This window comes from Abrus precatorius, unplaced genomic scaffold (genome assembly GCF_003935025.1).
Source record: "Abrus precatorius isolate BTA unplaced genomic scaffold, Abrus_2018 Scaffold11, whole genome shotgun sequence".
NCBI lineage: Eukaryota > Viridiplantae > Streptophyta > Magnoliopsida > Fabales > Fabaceae > Abrus > Abrus precatorius.
Genome location: NW_020874303.1, coordinates 3340979 through 3361760, shown reverse-complemented (window position 1 = coordinate 3361760; position 20782 = coordinate 3340979). Strand labels below are relative to the sequence as shown.

At 36.5% G+C, this 20782-nt stretch overlaps 1 protein-coding gene and 1 pseudogene across 1 annotated transcript; both read left to right on the top strand.

The window, feature by feature from the left end:
* Positions 1-3642: 3642 nt before the first annotated feature.
* On the top strand, positions 3643-5736 carry LOC113854623 (cytochrome P450 71D10-like). Its single transcript, XM_027485746.1, has 2 exons — positions 3643-4506; positions 5125-5736. Exons 1-2 carry the CDS (start codon positions 3817-3819, stop codon positions 5734-5736), a joined length of 1302 nt encoding a protein of 433 aa, XP_027341547.1. The 5' UTR covers positions 3643-3816.
* An 11199-nt stretch (positions 5737-16935) lies between these two features.
* LOC113856081 lies at positions 16936-20083 on the top strand (annotated as a pseudogene).
* Positions 20084-20782: the final 699 nt, after the last annotated feature.

Genomic DNA, 20782 nt, shown 5'->3' with positions numbered 1-20782 from the left:
AACGAAAACAGAGCCCTCGCCGCCTTTTCTCGTTTTCTTCCTCCTCGGTGAGACGTTTGAACCCTAGACCTCTTCTGTTTGTGAGTGCTGCGTAAAGGTCACGAGACTGATTCGAGTTACCTTGCGTCTCAACCCGATTGCCGCTGGGATGGGTAGAGTTCCTAAGCTCGAAAGATGTATTGGGTTCATTCCTTCGGATCCAATTTTGCCTTGGTGCGTATTGGGCTCCACTCGTTTCAGCTCAACTACTTTTCTTAACATTTAACCCGCTCCCTTTAAAAGAAGGCCCAAACGAAAGGCTCAAGACTCTGTTCTTCTCTTCAACCTTCTGAGCCATCTCCATTAACGTGCTCAAGTCCCCAGAGTCTCTCAGCCTTACCTCTGCCTTGATTTCTTCCTTCAACCCATTAAGGAATGCCCCAATCATAAACTCTTCATCGGCGAAACGCAGTGGATTAGAGAATAGTTCAAACTGTTCCCTGTATTCCAAAACGGTTCCTCTTTGTTTTAACCCCATTAACGCCTCATAGGGATTCTTCGAAGATGACAACTGGAAACGCCCCAATAGGGCTTGCCGGAACGCAGGCCATGCTGGCATCAGAACTCGCGGTGCCCACCATTGGTACCAGTTGAGTGCCTTCCCCTCCAAACACACCACCGCCGGATCTACCTTTTCCGCTTCGGGAATACCATTTACTTCAAAGTATCTCTCTGCCCTGTACACCCACCCATACGGATCATCTCCCGCAAAATAAGGCACTTCCACTCACTTCTCCCTTTCCTCCCTTCTCCACGCGTCACCCTCGCCATTGCCACTCCCTTGGTTATGGTTCGTATCTTCCCTCTCGGCCCTTACCACTTGTAAGGCTGATTCGAACCTAGCCGTCATCATCTCTTCCATTTGTCTCCTAAACTCTTTTTGCATGGCACCTTGCATGCCCTCAAGTCTCCGTTCAACATTCTCCAACCGATTCTTCATTCTAGTTGATACCATCAGGCGCTCCTAGGATTGGGAGCTCTGATACCAACTTGATAGAAACTGAGTTTTATATTGAAATAACAGAACAAAACACAGGGAAAACCCTGGAATTACAAGAACAAACAGCAATACGAAAAACAGAATGCGAACTCCTATAGCCTCAGCTATCCTTCCAATAACCACCCAGATAAAAATGCCCCCCCTTCTCAATTGTGTGACCCCCATATATTCCCTCTCACTCCACACAATCTCTCCTTTCCTCCCCTTGCCACGTCCGCTCGTCTGTTAGATTGTTAGCATCTTGCCTAACGGTTTTCTGAATTGACTTCCCTATTCTGCCCCTCTTTCTTTGGTATGTTTTTAATGGGGGTCCCATTGGTTTAGACCCAACAGTTTTCCTAAATAGGTCCATTGATTTCTCTACATAACTCTACCAGTGCCATTTATGCTTTTAGCTAAATTGCTGAATGCTCCAGCTATCAACAAGTTTATCTTCTAATCATGTCTTTTGTGAATTCTGGTCTTTGTTGGTTGTCATTTTAGCAGTCCAATCCTCATGCTCCTATCCTTCTTCCACTTATATGGCCAAAATGAAATGCATGAAAACAGAGTTATGTCAAACAGGATTGTGCATATTTCCTTCTTTTGATGTTCAGCTCATGATTTGATTAGCAAGGTCATGGTTATGAGTATTCTATGAGATGCGAGTTGTGGTATTACTTAAGTCATGTTACTATTTTTCTCTTCTCTCATAGAGCTAAGCTGCCTTTCCTCCTTTTTGGTTATATCTATTGGACACTAGTGTCATACATTGTAAAATGACAATTCTAATAACTTTTTATAAAAATTGAATTATATCAATTCAGTCATTAATTTATGTAATATTGTCATCATGTTCACAAAATTTAAATATCAGTTTGCTTTTATTTTTGTTAAAATAAAGAGATGCGATGAAATATGAATTATTTTTTGCATTGCGTGAAATTTTGTAAATTTGATATACTTTATGATAACTTTAAATTCTACATTTGAATTAGTAAAATTCACTTTTAATGGAAAGTTATAAGTATTATGTTACAAGATTGTTTCCTACCGTATAGCTAAATTTGATAAAAGCATAGATCTTCAACTAATTGAATAGCCAGAGGCTGAATTTTACATGAATGCTGGAAAACTATCATGTTCTATTGGGTCGGAGAGTCTAATGCTCTTCATTTCCCAAGCTTCTGGTTGAAGTATTTGTTGGCAAAATAGACAATCATGTAGGACTAATATGTTTTTTGATGCCAGCAGAGGGAAAGTTGGGAGTGGGAGCTGTTATTGTTATAGAAGACAGTGATGAAGATGAGTACAATTCACAAGCAACATTGGACAGAACTATTACAGACAATGGGCATCAAAATTCACCAGGAGCAGTTCAGAGGAACCTTCCAACAGGACTGGCTGAACCCATTGGAGTTCTCAAGAGAAAGTTTCCTTCTTTTCACAAATTGGGTACTAGTATGTCTCTTGGATGCCTTAGATAGTGATACTTCCTTTTCTAGTTCTAGTTATGGTTCATCATCTGGTTCACTTGATATGGATTGTTTCCCTTTTACAGTGAATAAGAAGATGAGAGCTGATGCAGCCAGTCCTGGATTGAACTCTTCACAAAGAAGGGTAAATTGAAAAATATTTGGCACAGAAACATTTTGTCTTTGCATGGATCACCAAAAGCAACACCATTTAGGAGTAGGAGAAAAAAGTGGAAAAGAGAGGAAAATAGGAAAAAGTGGATGGTGATGTTTGTAATTATCGGTGTTCTACTTAAATGGAAGGCTTTTTTTTTGTTTCTTATATATAAAAGTTGGTTTTATTAGCTTCAGTCTTTAAGATTAAATCTAAGCACTTATAAATAATGTTTTTATTAAAAATATAATCTTTATTAGACTTTTATATTCTTAAGATAATAAATGATTTTTTTAAATAAAAAATTATCACTTTTAGTTGCTTATATGCGGTCTTAAATGTTCAGGTTAACATTTAACAATCACATCATTCACTTAAGGGATGTACAAGTTAAACCAATAAGAGTAATTGGTGAGAGTAATTCATATCTCCTTATTATTTAAATCCGTCAAGCTTCTATAAACAGATGTTGAAGCTATGGTTTTGACTTTTTCATTCATGATATTGCATCAGCTTAGAGCTGATTAAGGGCTCATGATCACCAAATTTCATTCAACTGAACTACCTTGTTTTGCACGTTCATCAAAATGGCTACGTTCACGCATCAAAAAGGATTGCAGAAATTTTTAGCACGTCAGTAAACCCCAAATTATTGATGCCGTTAGGTAATATAAATATTCATATATGGATTGTTTTCAAGCTAGAGGGAATTACAGCACTTACCAAAATTAGTCCATGCTCGTTAGAATACGGCCACATTCAGCAGAAATTTTCTAGTTATATCATCTTTGAAATTTTAATTTCACCATGCAACAACCAATTAATTGTGAGACTACACAATTTCATTACTACACGACAATTATCAGTATTTATTATTTAACACATGCACCCAATGTTTATGTGCTTGCAACTTACACCTTTCTCTACAGTTACTCTCAACTTACAAGACTACCACCATGGACAAGTTTTTCATTCTCAATGTTTTATTTGCCTTTCTCCTTCTCTTGGCGTTACATAAAATACTAGAAAGATCAAAATCTAAGAACTCCACCACCAATTTACCACCAGGGCCATGGAAGCTCCCTCTCATAGGAAACCTACACCAACTTTTTGGCTCAACTCTGCCTCATCACACACTAAGAAACTTGGCCACCAAGTTTGGCTCCTTAATGCACCTAAAACTAGGAGAGGTATCACACATCATAGTTTCTTCACCAGAAATAGCCAAAGAGATAATGAAAACACATGATACCATCTTTTCCAATAGGCCACAAACTCTTGCTTCCAAAATTGCTTACAATGGAGAAGACATTGCTTTCTCTCCCTATGGAGACTATTGGAGGCAACTACGAAAGATGTGCACAGAAGAGCTGTTATCCTCAAAGCGAGTGCAATCTTTCAGGTCCATAAGAGAAGAGGAGGTGTCAGCATTCATTGAAACAATATCTTCAAGTAAAGGATTGGTGGTGAATCTCAGTGAGAAGATTTACTCATTGACATATGGAATAATAGCAAGAGCAGCTATTGGTGAAAAATCAATGGCGCAGCAAGAGTTAATATCCATTATTGAGGAAGGAATACACCTTGCTGGAGAACTATGTATTGCTGATCTCTTTCCTTCCATTACATTGCTTCAAATGTGCAGTGGAGTGAAGGCTAAGTCTGAAAAACTGTTTCGGAAGATTGATGAAATATTGGACAGGATCATTAAAGAACACAAGAAAAAGAAAAGCAGCCACATGTGTGAAGCAGATAAAAAGTATTTAGTTGATTTTCTTTTACACTTTCAACAGCAAAACATGGAACAGCAAAACTTGGAACATCCCTTAACTGATGACAATGTCAAAGCTGTCATCATGGTTAGTATATGTGTGTATGTGTGTGTTAGTTTATAAATACATGTTTTATACACCATATATATACTTAATGGGCTATGCGAATAGAGGAATTGTTATCGGAGTTAAAGCTAATCAAGCAACTAAACGAAAAAGCCTAGTATAGGAAAAATCATGTAATGAACTGTAATTTATATCTAATTACATTTAAAATTTTGATATACTAGACATCAAATGCCATTTAAAGTGAACAAAATAATAAAATTTGAATTCATCAACACCTTTAAGACATAAAGTTCAATACAAATTTAAAATTGAATTGTTTTCTCACTCACTTCCACACACACACACCCATATAGGCATATCTAGTACACTAATTTGGTACTGTTTGAGAATGACATTAATTTAAAGTCATTCCATGGAAACTAGTAGTTGTGGGTGCATTTGACCTAAAGAGGTAGTAGTATTAACCATTAATTACCAGCTTAAATCAATATTAATTAATACTTTTTTACATTAATTAATTCTTTATTAGTGTATTAAGAACTTGTCAGAAAGAACTCTCTTCAACAGCCCATGACATCAACTTATGAATGCATGCATATTATTTCTATCACAGTTCCTTAGTCCATTGATTTGCAGGATGTCTTTAGCGCTGGAACAGAAACATCATCAGCAGTTGTGGAATGGGCCATGTCAGAAATGGTGAAAAATCCAAGGGTGATGGAAGAAGCACAAGCTGAGGTGAGAAGGGTGTTTGATTGCAAGGGGCATGTGGATGAGAGTGACATGGACCAATTGATATACTTAAAATCTGTCATCAAGGAAACCATGAGGCTACACCCACCTACACCATTGTTACTTCCAAGAGAAAGCAAGGAAAAATGTGAAATCAATGGATATGATGTAGCTGCTAGGACCAGGGTCCTCATTAATGCTTGGGCTATTGGAAGAGATGCTAAGTATTGGACTGAAGCTAACACTTTTAAGCCAGAGAGATTTTTGGGTAGCTCAATAGATTACAAAGGCACAAACTTTGAATTTATTCCATTTGGTGCTGGAAGAAGGATGTGTCCAGGCATTGCATTTGCCATAGCTGACATTGAGCTGCCACTTGCTCAGTTGCTTTATCATTTTGATTGGAAGCTTCCTGATGGAACCAAGCATGAAGAACTTGACATGAGTGAGTCATATGGGTTAACTGCAAAAAGACAAAATGGACTATCCTTGATTCCCATTATTCATCACCCATAGGTCACCTATTCAAGAAGCATGTCTATACTTACCTAATTACAAGTTTCTTTTACTAGTACGTCTTACCACAATGGCTGTGGCTTGATTTCTTTACCAACAAGATAAATGTTAGGGAAGACACTCTTTTAAACACACATTTCATCTGATTAGTTATTTTTTAAAAATCAAAATATTTGCTATATAAGTTGATTACTCTTTAAAAATTATTTTGACTTTTTTAAAATTTGACTAATCATAAAAAGTGTATTTAAAAGAGTGTGTTTTGCTAGTATTCCTTTTACTTGTAATATTTTTAGCTTCTCTTTAATCAATGCATGAATGATTCTTGCATAACTCATGTCTCAAATGAACTTGTGAACTGATCATCCACAAATTGCATGTTTAGCAGTGTGTCCTCTTTATAATTATCATTGTTGAGAGCACATCAGTTTGATGACAATTCTATGGCTATGCTTATAATGAATTAGATGTTGTCAAATGTGTAGCAATTACGTTGCCCATTATCTCAGCACCGAACTTTTTTAATGGACTCCAATGTGTTCTTTCATGATTTACTTACTCATTTCTTTTCGGTTATTATAAGCATAAATGTAGCTATTTAACATGTTTATTCGTGAAAGACTAAGATGAAATTCAATTTGCTACATCACCCACATTGAAACGTAGAGAGCTAAACATGTGAATACATGCGAGGGGTTAAGGAAATTGATTTCATACGTATATAATAAAATATTTGTTAAAATCCTAAAATGTAATTTTAATTACTAAGTGTCAATTATAGAACTAAATATATATTTTAATTAAAATTTTATTTAATATTAGTCACATTTATTTCCCTTAAATTTATTGGAAAAAGATTTCAAAAAATTCTATAACAAAATTTTAAAAAGGTTAAATAAACTTTTAATCCTTAAATAAGATTTACTTTTTGTAATTTAATTTCTATAAGTAAAAAAATTATATATCAATTTTTATACAATAATTATTTTTAATTTTATTTTTATTATTATAATACTTATTAGGATGTTAACTTTCTTTGCTACTTGTCAAATAATTATTCAACGTGGCTCCGTTATCAACAAGGTTCAAATTATTTTTTAATTTTTATATAAAATTTATTCTTGTAATTTATTTCTTATAAATAGAAAAAAAAAATATATATCAGTTCTTATATGAGAATTTATGTATAATTTTGTTTTTATCATTATAGTTATATTTTATATCAGTTTTGGGTGACATTCTTCTTCATCTTCAAAAAAATATTTTAGATTTTTCAAAAAAAAACTTCGTATTTTTTTTTCTATATATTTTCAATTCATGACGTCTAGCTTCATTATACAAGTTAATATTTTTTTATTTTACACTTTAAATTCAATTAAAAATTATTCTGAGAAGATTTTATATCTTAATTCGTCTTTACGTAAATATCACTTCTGATATTTTCTTCTCAATTATTACTGTTTGTTTGGTCCATCATATTCTCATAACAATTTGTATTTTTTTTTTTATCATCATTATCTTAATATCTCAAATTTTGATAATGTCTCCCGAATCGTGTCTAAAGTCAAAAGATCTTTTTCTTATGATCTTGGTACATTTATAAAAAATTATAATTATTTTTTACTTTTTTATTATCACTATTTTTATTTATTCTTTTAATTTAAAAAGTATGAAGTAAAATATGAGACTTCTTTAAAAACATTTGTGAAAGACTAAAATATAAGTTTTTTTTAAATATATAAATTAATTTATAAGCAAGTTTCATTTATAGAATTAAATATATATTTTAATTAATTTTTTTTAATATTAGTTATCTTTATTTTCTATAAATTTATTGCATAAGTATTTTAAAAAAAATTCTATAGCAAAGTTTTAAAAATGAATTGCAACTATTTAAAAAGTTATAGTATTTTAAAACATAATTTAAAACTATGTAAAATTAACAAAAAAATATGAAGTTACAAATTATCTTAAAGTTAAATAAGTTTAAACCTTTGTGTTAAATTATTTTGGTTCAAACTAATATCTTAATAATACAATTAACTTCTATATTATAAATGAGAGCATTGTATCTAAGAAGTAAAACATTTAATATAACTACTTTCTTTCATGGCTTATCATGTGTATTTTTTAAATATTAAAATTGTTTAATAATAAAGATGATATATTATATTTTTTTAGTGCAATGATTTTACTTTGTGTTTTTTTTTTGTTAATTTTTTTCTAAATTTTGAAAATAATGATTGATATTTAATTTTTATTTTTTTACCTAATATAAAATTTTATATTTTTTATAAATATTTATATTTATATTTGTAAAATTTCTCTTGTTATCTTATATAAACTTTTAATTTTTCACCAATATATTTGTTTATATATTAAATTCATAATAATTAATATATTATTTCTGTTATTTTCAAATAAATTATAATTTTACTAAATTTTTATTATTTTAATACATTTTTTTTTTACTAAACATCAACATAATAAATTTAGAGTACAAAAAATATTCTAACCCATTACATCTTTAAAAAGGATACATATTATTTATAGTTAAAATATTTTTTTAAAATTAATATTTTAAATAATTTTTTATATATACAGATATGATTATTTACAAAAACTTAAATTTATTAATCATTAAATTATATATATATATATATATATTTATATTAAAATAAGATACCTTTATATTACTTAAGCTCCTATTAAATTTGAAATTAAATTAAATTTAAACTTTTCTACCTCTATTAATCATTGCGTGAAATTTTTTTTTTATGCTTTTGTTAACAGCATCTACAAAAAACCACATGTTGACCTAGACGAGTTGAGAAGCAAGGCTGCCAAGTATATGCAGATGGAGGAATTGTATGAGTACCGAAACCAGGTACGGATGGATCAGGGGTCCAATTCAAAAAATACAGACAGGAGAGAAACTTTCAAGTTTAGGCAAGAAAATAAGGAGAGAAGAAATGAACTTGAAAGGCTGTCCAGGGGACCCAAATATCCTTCCTACACTACGCTCAAAACTAATCGGTCTAGAGTACTAGATCAAGCATTGACCACAGAAATACTGAGAATGCCTAGACGTGCCAACACCCTTCCTCGGGCAGATAAAAGCAAGGCTTGACGATACCATCAGAACAGGAGTCATATCACCGAAGAGTGCACAGCGCTGAAAGATAAAATAGAGGAATTAATAAAGAAAGGACATTTAAAAGATTTTGTGCAGACAAATCCTGTCAGTCAATCCAATAGAGGAAGAGACCATTACCCTGAGTCATCAAAGAGATACGATGACAAGAGACTTGAACGACAGAGGAGTAGGTCCAGGGAACCTCAACCTAGACGATACAATGAACGTAAGAAGTATACTAAAAAGGTCATTAGTACCATAGCTGGAGGGTTTGCCGGGGGAGGACCTACCCATTCGGCCAGAAAGAGACATTTGAGGCAAGTCAGATCAGTCAACAACATCTCACTTGGTAGTAGGATTCGGATCCCCCTATTACATTTACCGATGAAGATTTTTAAGGAGTGGACCCTGTACAAGACGACCCCATGGTGATAAGTGTAGACATTCTCAACTGCACTGTCCGGAAAACACTTATTGATCAGGGGAGTTCTGCTAACATCCTCTACTGGAATACTTTTAAGCAACTGGGAATACCAGAAGAAGAACTTAAAGAATACCGAGAACCCTTAGTTTTTCTGGAGAACGGGTAGAGACTCGGGGTTGTATTGATCTCTATACCTCATTTGGATCAGGGCATGAAGGAAAGCGCATCAAGGTCACGTACCTAGTAGTTCACGCGAATACCTCGTACAACATATTACTCGGCAGGCCATCCCTTAACAAACTTAAAGCCATAGTATCTACTCCACATTTGGCTATGAAATTTCCATCCGAAAGGGACTGAATAGTCACAGTTCATGCTGATCAGAAGACAGCGAGAGAGTGCTATTTTGCAAGCCTATGCATCAAACCACTCCAATAACACGGACGGGATGTCAACATTGTCACCCCTAGGTTTGGGGAGAACTTGGATATTGAGCTTGATCTTAGGACTGACGAAGGGTGTCGGGTCGAGCCCAATGAAAGTAAGCAACCTTTTCAGCTTGGACCGAAGCTCGAGCAGGTTACTTATTTAGGAGTCGGCCTAACTGGCCAAGAAAGACAGGAGCTCCACGAAATGTTGATACGAAATGCTGATCTATTTGCCTGGTCAGCTTCAGACATGCCCGGAATTGATCCAGCATTTCTTTGTCATCATCTCTCGGTTTATAAAGTAGCAAAACTAGTGGCACAAAAGAAAAGGAAAGTAGGAGGCGACAGAGCAAAAGCTGTAAAAGAAGAAACTGCTAAGTTACTATAGGCCAGTTTTATCCGAGAAGTCAGATATTCTACCTGGTTGGCCAATGTAGTCATGGTAAAAAAAGCAAATGGTAAATAGCGAATGTGTACCGACTACACGGATCTAAACAAAGCATGCCCAAAAGATGCTTACCCTCTCCCGAGCATTGACGCCTTAGTGGACGGTGCAACAGGCCACAAAATGTTGAGTTTCTTAGATGCCTACTATGGATATAACCAAATCCGAATGTATCCACCAGATGAGGAAAAAACTGCATTCATCACTGACTAAGCAAATTTTTGTTACCGGGTAATGCCATTCGGCTTGAAGAATGCAGGTGCAACATACCAGAGACTTATGAATAAAATTTTTGAAAAACAAGTGGATAAATGCCTGGAGGTATATGTGGATGACATAGTGGTTAAGTCCACAGTATTGGAACAACATCTTGCCCATCTGCGGGAGGTATTCAGGGAGGCCAGGAAGCATGGTATGTAGTTTAATCCCGAGAAGTGCATATTTGGTGTCGCGGAGGGCAAGCTTTTGGGATTTATGTTATCTGAAAGGGGCATCCAAGCTAATCCCGACAAATGCCAAGCCATCATCGACATGGGTAGCCCTCGAAATGTCAAGGAAGTTCAGCGACTGGCCGGGCGGATTGTAGCCCTTGCTCGATTCTTACCAATAATGGCAGAAAGGTCTCGACCTTTCATTGAACTCCTCAAAAAATTTCAAAAGTTCACTTGGTCCAACGAGTGTGAAACTGCCTTCATTCAATATAAGCATATGCTAGCAGAGCCGCCTGTATTGACAAAACTGAATTTTGATCAAGACATAAATGTTTTAACCGACTCCTATATATTTCATAAGCCGAACACTCCAAGGTCCTGAGATCTGCTACCAGTTGATGGAAAAAGTAGTACTGGCCCTACTCCATACAACTCGTCGGTTAAAACATTATTTCCAAAGCCATCGGATGGTTGTATGCACAGATTGTCCAATGGCTAAAATTTTGAGAAAGCCTGAGTTGGCCGATCGGTTGGTTGCATGGACAATTGAGCTCTCACAATTTGATATCTACTTTGAAAACCGATGCCCTCTTAAAGCTCAGGTACTAGCTGACTTCGTCAATGAATTCACAGTACAAAAACAAACCACTTCGGATATGTGGGATCTGCACGTTGACGGATCATCAAACCGATTAGGTAGTGGATCATCAAACCGATTAGCTGGTCTCAGATTAGCAAAGGAGATGTGAGTTAAACGCATTACTGGCTGGAGTGACTCAAAAATAGTGGCCGAACAAGTTAATGATATGTATCAAGTTAAGGACTCAGTTATGCTCCAATATTATCAAGAATTTAAGAAAATAAAAGATGAATTTGATGAAATATGTATTCGGCACACACCAAGAAACATGAACGAACGAGCTGATAGGCTTGCTAGACTTGCTAGCCAAAGGAAACCTGGGCAATTGTAAAGTGTGATTCACCAAAAAATCCTCCAACTTAGCATCACTAAACAAGAGTGCATGGACATAGAAAATATGCCTAACAATTGGAGGACCCCTATCATCCAATACCTTACCAACAACAGTCTACCAAATAATCCAGACTCGGCTAAGAAGATAAGAATTCATTCAGCCAAATACCTCCTCCTCGGCAAAGACTTGTACAGAAGAGGGATTTCAACACCTATGCTTAAATGTCTTGACGATGACCAGGCTAGTTACGTCATGAGGGAGATTCATGAAGGTATATGTGAAACCCATTCGGGCGAACGAACCATGATAACAAAGATACTCAGAGCTGGGTACTATTGGCCGACACTCGCCCAAGATTGCCACGCGTTTATAAAGAAATGCATCCCTTGTCAACAACATGATCCTCACCTGCACCAACATGCCGACATCCTCCACCCTATTAGCTCTCCCTAACCCTTTGCTATTTGGGGTATGGACCTCCTCGGTCCTTTTCCCTTGGCAAAGGGACAATATAAATTTCTCATTGTCGCTGTGAATTACTTCACTAAGTGGATTGAAGCCGAACTCCTTGCTACCATTACGACTAATAATGTTCAAAAGTTGACTTGAAAAAATATCATTACACGTTTTGATATCCCCCATGCATTGGTTACGGATAATGGGCTGCAATTTATAGATCGACGATTCAATGAATTTTTAGAGGGGCTTCACATAAAACACAGGGTCACGTCCGTCAAACATCCCCAAACCAATAGCCAAGCCGAGGCTGCAAACAAAGTCATCTTATGGGAATTAAAAAGAAGATTGGGGTCGACAAAAGGGGAATGGGCAGAGAAGCTACCCGAGGTATTATGGGTTTATCGTTATATGCCGCAAACTACCACAAAAGAAACCCCCTTTTCGGTTAACCTATGGTACTGATGCCATGGTGCTGGTTGAGATTGGAGAACCATCTTTTCGAAGGGAGAACTTTGAGGAATTGGCCAATGGCGAGTCCCTAGCTGTCAACTTAGACTTGCTAGATGAAGTGCGCGATCAAGCGGCAATAATGACCGAAGCTAGCAGAAGAATGATGGTTAGGAAGTTTAATTCTAAAATCAACCCAAGACAATTTTATGAGAATGACTTGATATGGCGAGTGACCAGAGATGCACGACGAGACGGACGGGAAGGGAAGTTAGCGGCTAATTAGGAAGGACCCTTTCGAGTTTCGGCAAGATTAGACAATGGAGCATACAAGTTGGAGACATTAGAAGGAAAACTTATATCAAGAACTTGGAATGTTACACATTTGAAGTATTACTTTAGTTAAAAACTTGTAATTTGTATTCGGTGTACTCTTTTCCTCGCTCAGGTTTTGGTTTCTTAAAAGAAAGTGAAAAGAGGTTTTCCTGGGAAGGTTTTTAACGAGGCACCTTATCAACAAAATATTTCTTCTCACTTCTTCTCAGTTATGGATTTCTTTCAAGCAAATCTTTTGAATTATTTCCCTCCCGAGTACCCCCATTTGGCTAAGGATGAATCATTATTTAATTTCCCTCCCGAGTACCCCTACTCAGTTAAGGATGAACTGTTATTAAAATTTCCTCCCAAGTATCACTTGGCTAAGGTTGAATTATTTAATTTCCCTCCCGAGTACCCCCTACTCGGCCAAGGATGAATCACTAATTCCTCCCGAGTACCCTTACTCGATTAAGGAAGAACCGTTATTAAAATTCCCTTCCAAGTATCACTTGACTAAGGTTGAATTATTTAATTTTCCTCCTGAGTACCTGTACTCGGCCAAGGATGAATCGTTATTAAAATTCCCTCCCAAGTATCACTTGGCTAAAGTTGAATTATTTAATTTCCCTCCCGAGTACTCCTACTCAGCCAAGGATGAATTGTTATTAAAATTCCCTCCCAAGTACCACTTGGCTAAGGTTGAATTGATTAATTTCCCTCCCGAGTACCCCTACTCGGCCAAGGACGAATCATTATTAAAATTCCAAGTATCATTTGGCTAAAGTTGAATTAATTCTCCCGAGTATCCCTACTTGGCCGAGAAACGAAAGAGAAATATTCAATTTAATTGTTATATAAAGAGAACTTAGAAGGAAACGAGTTAAAATTGTATTTCACTTAAAAGGGCTACAAAATTGGGGCACTATTGGCCCAAAAGTACAAAGAAAATTATAAACGATAGTCCTATGTTTGCCCTTCCCCAGCATCCGGTCCAGGGCCCTTGGGAGTAGGATTGTTTTCATTCTGGACAGCTTGGCTAGGGGCTTCGGCGTCAAGTTCCACATCATCATCTACTTCATTATATGGTATGAACTTGCCGCCGAAGAAGTCTTTAGTAATATCAAAATGAAAATTAGCCGAGACTTGACAGAATCCATGGCATTGACGAATGGCATGATTGAAACCAGACTCATGTTCAAAAGCAACTTGTTGTGAACACTTCTCGGCAAAAGCCTTCATGTCAGTTTCAGCCCTTTGCCTTTCACGTGCCAAGGCTTCTTCCATCTCGGTTGATTTGGCCCTTAAGGCCTCCTCCATCTGTGAAGACTTCATCCTCAGCGCCTCCATTTCCTCTTCCTTGACCATCAATGCCTCCTTGGTCGCCTGAACTCGACCCTCCACGATGCGGTAGTGCTCTTTATATTGACTCACCTCAGCTTCTACTGATTGAATAGTCTCGCCAAGACTGATTTGAGTCTCTCTGCTTTCAGCCAAAGCTTGTTGAGAAGCCGAATACGCTTTCTGCATATTCTTCATCTCAAGAATAGGATCCACAACTAACCTTCGAAGCATAGTTATCGATCGCACTTGTAGCTTCGCAAAACAGTGCCAGAGAGATTCAAGGTCTAGGCTGTCGACTAATTCTTTCCCCGAATCAGACAGCAAATCAGGAGCAGTTACCCGGCCAATATGTGTACCAGACACCAAGAAGGACTCGGTAAGCATAACAATAGGAACTACCAAGTGGGAGGAACTACTGGCCCCTTTTGTAATAGCGGTTCGGGTTTGCTTGCGCGCCCCCTTATACAGGCACACCCGAATGGGCATGTTTTCTTTTTCTCTCCTTCTCGGGTTCTTTGCTTTTGCCTTTGTCCCTGCGCTTCTTGGTTTGATTTTCCATAAGGACTAGGTCTCGAGGAGGAGGACGAGGCTCAGACACATTGGGAAGATGATCAAGTTGAGGGTGTCGATGCTCCTCAATTGGTGTACCTTCCGGTATCTTTTTCTTCAAAGTATGACGAAAGGTTGGCACATCAACACCTCATTGAGCTATCAGACCTGCAATAAAAACAACAAGTCAAATCAATACAAATTTAATTAAAAATCAAGTATGGAAACGAAACGTACCCTCCATGTCTAGGCGAGGTTGAGGAGATTTTAACACTAAAAGTATATGTCGGGCAGGAAGTTCTCGGGGTAGAGACTTCAAATAATCCAAAGCCGACAACTCCCTAGCTGATAACAAGTCCTCAGGAATCCAGTCGTACCGGCGAGGTACTCGGGTCCAGTGGAAAGGGAAAAGGGGATTATTTTTACTATAAAAAAAAAATTCCAACCTACAGGGTGGACGATTACTTTGAAGTAACCGGTCTTAAAACCCTTGAAAGACGAAGCATAGGGCTTAAACAATGGCAATTCTGGTTGCCTTATTAAAGATATCCATCTTGCCAAGTCTGATGGAAGAGTACAGAAGAAGTAAAGAAATAAGCATACACTAGGTTCTATGTAATGAAATTTACATAGTACTCTAAAGGCTTGGATAGTCGCCCACCCATTCGGATGGAGTTACGTCGGTGCTACATTTAAAACCCTTAATATTCCCATTTAAAAGTCATCAAAGGGCAATTTTATACCTAGTTCTCTAAACATATATTCATATACAAAGAAGGTGTTGGCCATCCTAGCACCCCCTACAAAAACAAATTCAGGGTTCTCGGTTTCATCCCCTCGGCAAGGGTCAATGGATATGGGATAGGGATCAGAAGGTTCCCATAGTGAAATATCACAATGGTCCACGAAAGATTGAAGACTCCTATTTTTATTAAACCGAGAGAAGTAGGCGGCTACTTCACCATGTACCCACTCATATCCAGGAACTGTACAAGGAGGGAATATTGGTCTTTCCCTAGGAGGACTCATGCTTGGAAGAAGCTCAGCAGAGTCAGAGTCAGTTGACTCAGATGATTCGGCCTCGTCACTACATTCTCTAAGATGAGTTTCTACCTCTTCGGTTACCCTATTCAGCCTTGAACAAATTTCCACCCCCCTTCGGTTCTATCAACGCTCTGATCATTGACACTAGTCGGCATTGATGAATCCGACAACGAGTCCTCCCATTCTAAGGATCCGACCATGGTTTAAATAAGGAAAGGAAAAGAAAACAAAGCGTACCTCACAAGTAGTCAGTTTGAAAGACAGAAATTTAAGTACCCTTCGGTTTGAAACAACAATGAATACTATTCAGCTCAGAGAAAAAGTGGAGAACAAAAGACCTGGACCACCAGATACTTATAGGAAAGGAGAGGTCGGGAATACGAAGGGTCACTTCCCCTCTGAAACGTTAGATCTTTTCCAAATCAACGATTAAGAGCGGGCACCTCTTCGTCTAGTGCACACATATCAAAAAAACCCTAGAATGATCTTTTTATTATTATTTATGATTTATCTTTTATTTTCAATCTATAAGACTTTTTTGAAAAATTGAATACCCCTTAATTTGCACCACTGCTCACCAAAAAAGGTTACAAGTACTTTAACCAAATACCCTATTCGGCCTAGCTAGGATATCTTCAAACCGAATACCTCCTCGGTATTCCTGTTTGCCATTTAAACTAATTATTCCCCTTGGTATTCAGCCCTCCTAATAAACCGAATACCCCCTTATCTATCTGTTTGATACTTGTCCGTCTTTAAAAGCTCTTACATCGTACCTCTTCGGGCTTGGGGGACTAGTGTACTAGATAGGGAACTGTTCGGTCTTACATATAGGAGAAGGAAACCGAATACCTATTCGGCCCAGTTTGGCCGAATATCTGGCTATCAGGATTAAAAGGTAATTAACTCAATTAAAGGTAATAATCAGAGCATTATCTACTTTAAGTAAAGGGCCAAAATTAAGGCTGACTCATCAGGCCCATTAGCCCATAATAAAGCCTATAAAAAGAAGGTAGGAAGTACAGGTAAAGGGTTAACTTTTCATTATTAAATACTACTTATTACTCAGAATTGGATCTTGACTTCAGTATCGGAGTGCCTTTTGCAGGTACTCTCTCCATGTCAGTGACAACCAGAGAGACGTCATCACAGCAGGTCAGGGATTTGAAGACTAGTGTTTCCCCAACAAGAACAAGAGAAGTACCAAAGAAATCAGGGATGCTCAAGGTGTGTGGAACAATGGCTTATGTGGCTCAGTCACTATGGATACAAAGTAGCAAGATAGAGGATAATATATTGTTTGGCAAGGATATGGAAAAGGAAAGGTATGAGATGGTCCTTGAAGCATGTTGCCTAAAGAAGGATCTAGATATTTTGTCATTTGGAGATCAAACAATTGTAGGAGAGAGGGGAATAAATTTGAGTGGTGGACAGAAACAAAGAATACAAATTGCTCGAGCTCTATACCAAGATGCTGATATATATCTACTTGATGATCCGTTTAGCGCAGTGGATGCTCGTACGGGATCTCACCTATTTAAGGTAACTCACTTTCATTTTTTCTTTTGGTGACCTGCAATATAGACTTTGTTATCAGCATATTATGTTTCTTTTATTATGTATTACAAACTACGAATCATTCTAATAACAATTGTCAAATGTGGTTCTTCTAATAGCATGACCTTTGTATTAAATATCCTTTTAATTTGTTGTGTAAGGCAGGATTGCATGCTGGGCCTTTTAAGTTCAAAGACAGTGGTTTATGTCACTCATCAAGTGGAGTTCTTACCTGCTGCTGACCTTATCTTGGTAAGCAATTTTAAGAGTTGTGTTGTTATTAATTCAAATAGAATTTGCTCATTTTCTTTCATAAACTTCATATGAAACTATGCCTTGTTGTTTAGGTCATGAAAGATGGGAAAATTGTCCAATGCGGAAAGTACATTGATCTGCTCAACTCCGGCACTGATTTTATGGAACTTGTTGGTGCTCATAATGAAGCTTTGTCTGCTCTTGATTCACTAGATGGAGGGAAAGTATCTGAGAAAACAAGTATAGAACAGGATGTAAGCATCTCTCTTTCTCATGGTGTTGATGAAAGAGAAGTAAAGAAAGATGTGCAAAATAGTGGAAAAGATGATAAATGTGATCCAAAAGGCTAGCTTGTTCAAGAAGAAGAAAGGGAGAAAGGTAAAGTAGGTTTTTCAGTCTATTGGAAATATATCACAGCAGCACATGGAGGATGAGCACTTGTACCATTCATATTGCTGGCTGAAATTTTGTTTCAACTTCTTCAAATTGGAAGCAACTATTGGATGGCTTGGGCAACTCCCAACTGAACAGATGTTGAGCCACCTGTTGGAGGAAGTATGCTTATACTTGTCTATGTAGCTTTGGCCATAGGAAGTTCCTTTTGTGTCCTTGCAATATTATTTACCATCAGCTCGGGAGCTATCACGTTTAGTTGGAGTATGCAAAGTTCCTGTCATTCAACACTTTTCTGAAACAATTTCAGGTGCATCAACCATTAGGAGCTTTGATCAGGTGTCAAGATTTCAGCAAATAAATATGAAACTGATGGATGGATATTCTCGCCACAAGTTCAATAGTGCTGGTGCTATGGAATGGTTGTGCTTCCGATTAGACATGTTGTCGTCTATCACATTTGTTTTTGGCTTGGTATTCTTGATATCTATTCCACATGGAGTCATAAATTCAGGTAAAAAAGTCAAATTCCGTATCTTGTTTACCAGTCAAAAGTATGTTTGTTTATGTAAAGGGGCATTGGAACATGCTTGTTTTCTAAGGTGTTGCTGGTTTAGCTGTAACCTATGGCCTTGATCTGAACATTATACAATCATGGATGATTTGGGAACTGTGCAACTTGGAGACCAAAATTATATCAGTAGAAAGAATGCTTCAGTATACTACCATTCCTAGTGAGCCTCCGCTTGTTGTAGAGGAAAACCGGCCGCATGCTTCTTGGCCATCATAAGCAGGATTGATATTCACAATTTGCAGGTAACTGGAGTTATTATTTTTACATTTTGTTATTAGTTTGCTAAACTTGAGCTAAGGTGTTTTATCCTTCGTGGTTAGAAGTTAGCTTCTGAACGGAAAAATGTGTGCCTCGTATGCAAGATATGGCATGGAGTCATGGAATAGCAAGTTTGTAATATGTTCATATTGGGAGACCCGGAAACATGGATCTAATACAAAAACTACAACTAGTAGCATTAAAATTAATGTGGATCTAGAGACATTTAAATGTGAATCATTATAAATAGTCTAGTACTTGATTTTGGTGCTACATTTGTAATGATGATATATATACATTTGATGAAGGTACGTTATGCTGTACATATGCCATTTGTGTTGCATGGCCTAACATGCACATTCCATGGAGGACTAAAAACTGGAATTGTTGGGAGAACAGGAAGTGGTAACTCTACTCTCATACAAACACTTTTCCGAATTGTTGAGCCTACTGTTGAGAAAATTATGATTGATGGCATCAACATCTCTTCCACTGGACTTCATGATTTGAGGTCTAGACTGAGCATTATTCCTCAGGATCCAACCATGTTTGAAGGCATTGCAAGAAGAATCTAGACCCACTTGAAGAGTACACAGATGAACAAATTAGGGAGGTATGTTGATTTCATCGGTCACACAAATACACACAAAGACTCAGTTCTATCCAAATTATTGGACTTATTATTGTTCCTAAAATTAGTAGTGCCTTCACTCACTCACATTCTTTTATATAGGCCCTTGATAAGTGTCAACTTGGAGATGAAGTTAGAAGAAAAGAAGGAAAGCTAGACTCTACCGGTTTGTCTTTTTAATTTCTTGAATATAAATATATATTACATATTTACATATATTTTTGTAATGAGCTTTTCGGTTATGTAAAAATGGATGCTGCAGTTAGTGAGAATGGTGAGAATTTGTATGGGTCAAAGGCAATTGGTTTGTCTTGGTAGGGTGCTACTTAAAAAGAGTAGGGTCTTGGTGTTAGATGAAGCTACTGCATCAGTTGACACAGCCACAGATAATTTGATTCAGCACACTCTTAGGCAACATTTCTCTGATTGCACAGTTATTACCATTGCACATAGAATAACTTCTGTCATTGATAGTGATATGGTTCTACTACTTAATCAAGGTGAGAAAACCTGTTATGTTACATTTTTGTTTGACCTGAAATTCTTTTATGTACGTTTTTATATGATTTATTGAGGAGTATGATTCACCAACAAGATTGCTAGAGGACAAATTAGCATCTTTTGCTCAACTTGTTGCTGAGTATACCACGAGGTCCAATTCCAGTTTTGACCAACCAAAATAAGAGATTATCTTTTTCCTTTCTTTCTTTTTGGTTGAATGATAACAAGTTGGGGAAATTACAATGGTAATCATCACTTTGTCTTCTTCGTATTTATTAGGATATCATAATATTGTACACTTTAAATAACAAGAAGAAAACTTATTGTGTCAGCTTTAAGATTAAGGAAGTGTACCCTGCAAATTGACTAATATTTAGGAAATTGATTTTATTAAATGCAACAACCCAACAAAGATTATTCAAGGATGAATTTAGCCTCAAAAAGTATACAGCTGAAATAAATTTTGAATATCTCATTTTTCTTCATAAATATTTCTGGTTTAATAATATGAATATTAAGAAGTACTTAAAGTATTAATAACATTAACTAAAATAAACCATCATCGACAAACAACTCCTTTGCCCAAGAATGACAATTAAGATTAACCTCTCATTTAGACATCAACTCCTAATTTTCTTTTCATATTTATCATATTTTAATGTCTTTGGATTGCTTTCTCCAAAAAGAAAGTTGAAGCACTAAACAGGACTTGTTTAACAATGTAATAATTACTCGTTTAGAAAATTTTGTGGAAAAAAAAATTAAATATAGTCAGTGGAGCTCTTCTAGAAAAAGTTATTTTACATTTAAACATAATATTTAGGAAATATTTTTAAGTTTTTATAGATTAATTTTTTTCGGGTCTAAAAATGGAAACACTT

Excerpts from the sequence above, each read along its gene's own strand:
- LOC113854623 (XM_027485746.1), top strand. The coding sequence starts at position 3,817 with ATGCACCTAAAACTAGGAGAGGTATCACACATCATAGTTTCTTCACCA. Across the intron at positions 4,507-5,124 it reads ATGTCAAAGCTGTCATCATG|GATGTCTTTAGCGCTGGAAC; the intron begins GTTAGTATATGT and ends ATTGATTTGCAG.